At 38.5% G+C, this 8,783-nt stretch overlaps 1 protein-coding gene across 1 annotated transcript; it reads left to right on the top strand.

Annotated features, from left to right (window-relative positions):
• The first annotated feature begins 759 nt into the window (after nt 1–759).
• On the top strand, nt 760–1,333 carry LOC100025927 (60S ribosomal protein L23a-like). Its single transcript, XM_056794362.1, has one exon. It carries the CDS (start codon nt 764–766, stop codon nt 1,271–1,273), a length of 510 nt encoding a protein of 169 aa, XP_056650340.1. The 5' UTR covers nt 760–763; the 3' UTR covers nt 1,274–1,333.
• Nucleotides 1,334–8,783: the final 7,450 nt, after the last annotated feature.

Genomic DNA, 8,783 nt, shown 5'->3' with positions numbered 1-8,783 from the left:
GAATAAGTGTCTCAAACTTCAAAGAACAAAGAAAGAAGAAAGATAAGATCCAGATGGGAATTCTAACTTGAGTCAGGAGGTGGAGGGCAGAAGAAAATGTCCCAAAGAATGAATAGAAGTATCATTGAACACCATAGAAGGTGACCGTCTGAAGATACAGTTTCTTGGACTCCAAAAACTGATGATACTCAGGTGCCACCAGGGGTCCAGGTCTGAAAGGAACTGAAAGGATCTCCACAGTCATATCATCTAATTCCCCAGTTTTACAGATAAGAAAACTGTTAGTTTTCTGAGAGTTAGAGCAATCAAGTGACTTACACATAGTCTCATGTGTAGTATTTAAGTAGAAACAGCATTGAAATCCAATTTCTCTGACTTTTACATAAAGAACTTTTTCCATTATACCAAGGGAAGAAGACCCAAGTAGTGGTAACTGGTGATTTCCTGAAGAGAATAGTGGAGGCAGCCGGAGAAATCTGTTCCTGGGGCATGAATATGAAATGTGATGGAGATTTGTACCAACTATCTCCTTGTGATCATTCTCATGGGGACAGATGATACTGCCAGAAAGAGCCTAGCATGAATTTCTAGAGATTATGAAGACAAAGGCACCCCCCTCCTCAAATCTTAGGGGAACATATGGAATTTTTATCAGTGTTGTCAGTGGAAGATAGATACTTTTAGGAGAGAAACCCTCCTCCTGGAAAAATGGGCAGTTGGTCAACAAGATGATAGCTAAGAATAAGATTAGGATTTCTTGACAATGGATAAGAATGATGGCCTTTCCTCCTTTTCCTCTAAGATGGCGCCGAAGCCCAAGAAGGAAGCGGTTGTCCCCCCCAAGACAGAGGCCAAGTCCAAGGCCTTGAAAGCCAAGAAGGCAGTGTTGAAGGGTGTCCATAGCCACAAAAAGAAGAAGATCCGAATGTCTCCTACCTTCAGGCGACTCAAGACGCTGAGACTTCGAAGGCAGCCCAAATACCCTCGGAAAAGTGCTCCTCGGAGAAAAAAGCTTGATCACTATGCCATCATTAAGTTTCCCTTGACCACTGAGTCTGCTATGAAGAAGATTGAGGACAACAACACTCTTGTCTTCATTGTGGATGTCAAGGCCAATAAGCATCAGATCAAGCAGGCAGTAAAGAAGCTCTATGACATTGATGTGGCCAAGGTCAACACACTGATCCAGCCTGACGGAGAGAAGAAGGCCTATGTCCGACTTGCTCCTGACTATGACACATTGGACATTGCCAACAAAATTGGAATCATCTAAACTATCCAGCTATCCTGCTCCACCTTCAATAAAACATTTCCAGTATTCAAAAAAAAAAAAGATAAGAATGATGAACTCTTGACTTGGGAAATATTTTTTCCCTATACTTAACTATTTATCCTCTAATTTTATTTGCACTGAATTTACACAAAACCTTTTTAATTTTAGGTAATCAAAATTGTCCATTTTATCGTTCATGATACTCTCTTTTGTTTATACATAAGCTCTTTCTCTAACCATTGATCTAAAAGGCAATTTCTTTCTTGTTCTAATTTTTTTATGATGTGATCATTCATGTCTAGATCATGTGTTGTTTGGATATTGGCTAGGTCATTGTCTTAGTGTGTGGTATGAGATGTTGGTCAAAATCTAATTTCTGTCAGATTGCTTTCCCATTGTAGTGGTAGCTTCAGACAAATAGTTTATTCCCATGGTTTTGGTCTTTGGGTTTTTTGAACACTAGGTTTCAAGGTCTATTTGTTTTGGTATATTATGCACCTTATCTATTCCACTCATCAACTCCATTTTTTAGCTATTAATTGTTTTGAGGATGACTAATTTTGTAGTATAATTTGAGATCTGTTACTGCTTAACCTTCTTTTTTACTTTTTTCATTTGAAATGATCAGATTGATTCTGATTCTATTAAAAAATTGATCCTATTTATAGTTAATTGACTTGTCTTGTAACTGCCTCAGTGCCCTCAAGACTGTCTATGGGCCATTAAAACCCACCACCATTCCCTTGCTATCCTCTGATGGTGACACTCTCATAAAAGATAAAAAAGGCATCAGCAACAGGTGGAAAGAACACTTCAGTCAGCTTCTCAACCGACCCTCTTCAGTCGACCAAAGCGCCCTTGACCAGATCCCCCAAAACCGTTCCACTGAACAACTTGACGTCCCTCCTTCAATAGAGGAAGTCCAAAAAGCCATTAAATGAGTACAGGCAAGGCACCCGGTAAAGACGGGATCCCAACCAAGGTGTACAAGGCTTTAAATGGAAAGGCGCTCCAGGCATTCCACATAGTGCTGACCAGCATATGGGAAGAGGAAGACATGCCCCCAGAACTCAGAGATGCCTCCATCGTAGCCCTATACAAGAACAAAGGCTCACGAGCAGCCTGTGACAACTACAGAGGCATCTTACTACTCTCCACTGCTGGAAAGATCCTCGCCTGTGTTATACTCAACAGACTCCTGTCATCTGTTTCAGAGCAGAACCTGCCTGAATCACAATGTGGCTTCCAACCAGATCGCAGCACCATTGACATGGTCTTCACAGTAAGGCAAATGCAGAAAAAATGCCTTGAGCAGAACCTGAGTCTCTACATTGTCTTCATAGACCTGACAAAGGTGTTCGACACAGTGAACAGGGACACATTGTGGGTGATCCTCAGCAAGCTCGGTTGCCCAGCAAAATTTGTCAAACTGATCCAGCTCTTTCATGTCGACATGACAGGGGAAGTCCTATCTGGTGGAGAGACTTCCAATCACTTCAACATCTACAATGACGTGAAACAAGGCTATGTCCTCGCTCCGGTACTATTCAACCTATTTTTCACCCAAGTATTACGACATGCTGTGATGGATCTAGACCTGGGTGTCTACATCAAATACCGACTGGATGGCTCACTATTCGACCTTCGGTGCCTGACTGCAAAAACAAAGACAACAGATAGACTCATCCTGGAAGCTCTCTTCGCAGATGACTGTGCTCTCATGGCCCACCAAGAAAATCATCTCCAAACCATTGTGGACAGGTTCTCCACCGCAACAAAACTGTTTGGCCTGACTATCAGCCTCAGCAAAATAGAGGTGCTATTCCAACCTGCACCAGGGAGGCCAATTAACCAGCCATGCATTACAATTGACAGCACGCAGCTTTCTAACGCCAACACTTTCAAGTACCTGGGCAGCACCATCGCCAACGACGGGTCCCTAGACCATGAAATCAATGCCAGGATCCAAAAGGTCAGCCAGGCACTCGGGTGGCTGCACTGCAAAGTCCTTCAACACAGAGGTGTAAGCACTGCGACGAAGCTCAAAGTGTATAACGCAGTGGTCCTCAGCTCACTCCTTTACAGTTGTGAAACATGGACCCTGTACCGGAAGCACATGAAACAGCTGGAGCAATTCCACCAATGCTCCCTCCGGTCAATCACGAGGATCCGATGGCAGGACCGAATCACCAACCAGGAAGTCCTCGACAGAGCCAACTCTACCAGCATCGAAGTCATGGTCCTCAAAACCCAGCTACGATGGTCTGGACACGTCATCCGCATGGACCCACAGCGAATACCAAGACAGGTATTCTACGGTGAACTGTCAGCTGGACTCAGGAAACAAGGCCGACCAAAGAAAAGATTCAAGGATCAGCTAAAGTCATACTTGAAGTGGGCTGGCATTACACCAAAGCAACTAGAACTCGCTGCCTCTGACAGAAGCAGCTGGTGAACCCACATTCACCATGCCGCCACCACCTCTGAAGATGAGCGACGTCGACGTCTTGCCACTGCATGTGAATGCCGACACCAGGCCACAACCGCACTTCCCATAACAACTGGCGTCCCAGGCCCCATGTGCCACACACTGTGCGCCTCAGCCTTTGGACTCCAAAGCCACATGAGGGTACATCGTAGATGAAACTGCACAAAGACAATCGTCATTCTCGGTCACCGAGAAAATACCCTAATCGTTCTTTGTCTCTGAACTTAGTTCAGAAACTCAGCTTCTAAGGAGTTAAATTTAGAAATCTAGTTCTCTTGGTAATCACCATTCTATTATTGCCTCAAGGGAATTGGTTATCTTTGAGGGATGTAGATAGACACTTGCTATGCTATCAAACTATTCTTCAAGGTTGTTTGATTTGTTATCCAAAGAAGTCTGATCCATTATCTCTAACCTTGCAGGCAGACTCAAACAATGATTATTTCTTGGTCACTGGAGGGAAGAAGAGGATTGTTCTTAGCCCCTCATTCCCAGTTTCTAATCAATCATATTCTTCCCTTCGCCTCAGCTCTGTAATCAATTAGTTCACCGTTCATGATGTCAAGCATTTTTAACCAATCATAACTTGTTCCCCTCATACATAGTCCTATTCTTTGTTCTCTACTCTCCAAAATTAAAGAAGAGAGTCAGTTGTTCTTCTCATTTGGGGTCTTATCTTTGCTGAGGAAGCTGAGGTCATATTTACTGTTAAATTTGTACTTTACTAATAAATTGAGTATGCTCAGAACTTTTTGCCTGTTTACTTTATTTTGACCATAATCTTTGAAAATGCTTAACTTTTTATTTTGTAAGATGAATTTTGTTGTTATTTTTCTACTTCTGTAATCTTTTGGTGGTTTGATTGGTGTGGCACTGAATAAGTAAATTCTTTTAGGGAATATTTTCCTTTTTATTATATAGGCTTGGTCTAACCGTGAGTAATTAATATTTCCCCTATTGTTAGGTCTGTATTTCCACAAGGAGTGTTCTTTATGTGTATTGGTAGGTAGACTTTCAATATATAGACATGCTGATGATTTCTGTGGCTTTATTTTATATCTTGCAACTGTGTTGAAGTTATTGTTTCATTTAAGTTTTTAGTAGGCTCTCTAGGATTCTCTAATTAAATCATATAATTTGCAAAAAGTGATATTTTTTCTTTTCTGCTTATGTTTATTTCCTCAATTTCTTTGTATTGTTTTTATTGCTTTAGCTAACATTTCTAACCCTTTATCTAGCAGTAGTACTGACATCCCCCCTTTTCCCTGATCTTATTGAAAGCCCTCATAGTTTATCTCTATTACATATAGTTTTGACTCTTGGATTTAGATAGATGTTACTTATCATACTAAGAAAAGATATATTTATTCCTGTTTTCTAATTAAAAAATAACACCAGGATAGGTATTATCTCTTTTCATAAGCTTTCCCCTCATCTACTGCTTTATCATATGTCAGGTATTTAGAATGAAAGATAAAAGGCAGAGAGACTGATAGTATCATCAACTTGACCTAGCCCTTTTGTTCTTGATCATAGGTTACTTTAAATATAAAGTGAGAACATTATGGAAAATGAGGAGATGTTAACTGCTGCACCCCACTTGGTACCTTTGTGGTTTTGTTGTGTGAATTCTAAAAAGTGGAGATAGATATTGACAATCAAGGATAGGAGTTAAAAGGAATTTTCTATCCCCAAATTCCAACCCCAAGTGAACTGGGACTAGGGGTTTTAAGTGAAACCAGGAGAGGGGCAGTCAAAAGGACAGGTCCAAAAGAGAAGACATTATGCCCAGGAGGAACTGGAAATGTGATATCCAACAGAAAGAAGTCCTATGGTATCACCACTTATTGTGGTGATGATTGTCTAATAACCCTAGCCATTAATGCATACAGGTGTACATAGTCTCTATGACTCTAGTAAGGCCATGCGTGTTCCCTGGGTGTTTGGCCCTTCTTATGTATTTCCTTATGAGCCCCCTTCATGTGGGTTCCCTTGTTAAGAATGTGTTGGGTTGTGTATTCTCATTGGCATTATGGTTGTTTGTGGGAGATTATACTTTATCCTATGGACATGAAAGAATCTTTTTCTGGTTGCTTAATTTGCTATATTTGTGTGTTCTGTGTGGATAACTTGCTTAGTAAAAGTAAACACATTAATGGAGACTTCTGAGGAACAGTTTTCCATTTAGGGGTTAATTAGGGACCATTATAAAATGTAGTACCCAAAACAATATATTATTTCAGATGTGTTATGACCTGGTATGGCCAGAGTACAGACCTTACCCCTCATTATCTCCTTAGTTCTGGACATATGCTGTTTTTTCTAAAAATTTTATTTAGAATATTTTTCCATGGTTACATGATTCATTATTTTTCTCTCTCCTCTTTCCTCCCCCCTCCCAGAGCTGACAAGCAATTCTACTGGATTATACATGTATCATTGTTCAAAATCTATTTCCATGTTATTCGTATTTGCAATAGAGTGATCTTTTAACATCAAAACCCCAATCATATCCCCATCAAACCATGTGATCATATGTTTTTCTACTGTGTTTCTACTCCCACTGTTCTTTCTTTGGATGTGGATAGTGTTCTTTTCCCTAAGTTCCTCTGTGTTGTCCTGGATCATTGCATTGCTGCTAGTAGAAAAGTCTATTACAATCGATTGGGCCACAGTGTATCTGTCTCTGTGTATAATGTTCTCCTAGTTCTGCTCCTTTCACTCTGCATCAATTCTTGGAGGTCTTTCAAGTTCACATGGAATTTCTCTAGTTCATCATTACTTTCAGCACAATAGTATTCCATCATCATCAGATACCACAATTTTTTCAGCCATTCCCCAATCAATGGATCCCCTCCCCCATTTTCCAATTTTTTGCCAACATAAGGAGTGTGGCTGTAAATATTTTTATACAAGTATGTTTCTTTATTATCTCTTTGGGGTACAAACCCAGCAGCGGTATGGCTGAATCAAAGGGCAAATATTCATTTAAAGCCCTTTGGGCATAATTCCAAATTATCTCCCGAATGGTTAGATTAATTCACAATTCTACCAGCAGTATATTAGTGTCCCAATTTTGCTACATCCCCTCCGACATTTATCACTTTCCTTTGCTGCCATATTGGCCAGTCTGCTAGGTGTGAGGTGGTAACACAGTGTTGTTTATATTTGCATTTCTCTAATTAGAAGGGATTTAGAATACATTTCTATGTCATTATTGATAGTTTTGGCTTCTCCATGTGAAAACTGCCTTTTCATGTCCCTTGACCATTTGTTGATTGGGGGAATGGCTTGATTTTTTGTAAATTTGACTTAGTTCCTTATATATTGGGGGAATTAAACCTTTGTGAGAGAGTTTTGTTATAATTTTCCCCCTCAGTTTGCTGTTTTCCTTCTAATTTTGGTTGCATTGGTTTTGTTTGTTCAAAACTTTTTAAATTTGATATAATCAAAGTCATTTATTTTACATTTTGTAATGTTCTCTATTTCTTGCTTGGTATTAAATTCCTTCCTTTCCCACAGATCTGACAAGTATACTATTCTATGTTCACCTAATTTATTTATGATTTTACTCTTTATATTTGTCATTTACCCATTTTGAATATATCTTGGTATAGGGCGTAAGCTGTTGATCTAAAAACCTAATTTTTCCCATACTGCTTTCTAATTTTCCCAGAAGTTTTTGTCAAATAGTGAGTTCTTATCCTAAAAGCTGGGATTTGGGGGTTTATTGAACATTAGATTGCTGACATCATTTACCCCTAGTCTATTCCATTTGTCCATCTTCTGTCTCTTAGCCAGTACCATGTTGTTTTGATTACCACTGCTTTATAGTACACTTCAAGATCTGGTACTCCTAGGCCCCCATTCTTAACATTTTTTTTCATTATTTCCCTTGATATTCTTGATCTTTTGTTCTTCCAGATGAACTTTGTTATAATTTTTTCTAATTCTATAAAAAAGTTTTTTTTGGCAGTTTGATAGGTATGGCATTGAATAAGTAGATTAATTTTGGTAAGATCAGTATTTTTATTATATTAGCTCATCTTACCCATGAGTAATAAATGTTTTTTCTGATTATTTAGATCAAGTTTTAATTTTTTGAAGTGTTTTGTAGTTATGTTCATATAATTCCCATGTTTGTCTTGGCAGATAGATTTCCAAGTATTTTATATTGTCTAGAGTGATTTTAAATGGAGTTTCTCTTTCTAAATCCTGCTGATGAATTTTGTTGGAAATATATAGAAATGATGATGATTTATGTGGGTTTATTTTGTAATATGCAACTTTGCTAAAGTTGCAAACCCAATTCATTGATCTCCTCCCTCTCAATTTTGTTGCTATGGGCACTCAGAGATATACATTTTCCCCTGAGAACTGCTTTGGCTGTAATCCATAAGTTTTGATATGCTGTTTTCTCATTGTCATTCTCTTTAATGAAGTCCACAATTGTTTCTTTGATTTGTTATTTGACCCACTAGTTTTGAAGAATTAGATTATTTAGCTTCTAGTTAATTTTAAATTTGGCTTTCCATGGACCCTTTGCAATCATAATTTTTTAACCACATTATGTTCCAAAAAAGTTGCATTTATTATTCTTGCTTTTCTGCATTTGTCTGTAATATTTCTACCCTAGTACATGGTTGGTCTTTGTATATGTACCAAGTACTGCTGAGAAGAAGATATATTCCTTTTTCTCTCTGTTCAGTTTTCTCCAGATTTCTATTAACTCTAATTTTTCTAACATTTTATTCACTTCCCTTACTTCTTTCTTATTTATGCTTTGGTTCAATTTATGTAGTTCTGAAAGGGGAAGGTTGAGATCTCCCACTAATATAGTCTTACTATCTATTTCCTCCTTGTTCTACTTTAATTTCTTCTTTAGAAATCTAGATGCTATACTATTTAGTGCATAAATTTTTAGTAAGAATATTACTTTACTGTTTATAGTACCTGTTAGCAAAATGTAATTTCCTTACTTTCTCTTTTAAGCAGATCAGTTTCTACTTTGGTGTTGTCTGG

The sequence above is a fragment of the Monodelphis domestica genome, chromosome 4 (assembly GCF_027887165.1).
Source record: "Monodelphis domestica isolate mMonDom1 chromosome 4, mMonDom1.pri, whole genome shotgun sequence".
Classification (NCBI taxonomy): Eukaryota; Metazoa; Chordata; class Mammalia; order Didelphimorphia; family Didelphidae; genus Monodelphis; species Monodelphis domestica.
This window is presented reverse-complemented; position numbering and strand designations above follow the sequence as displayed.

What these genes read in the sequence shown, in the direction of transcription:
- LOC100025927 (XM_056794362.1), top strand. Translation starts at nt 764, where the DNA reads ATGGATAAGAATGATGGCCTTTCCTCCTTTTCCTCTAAGATGGCGCCG.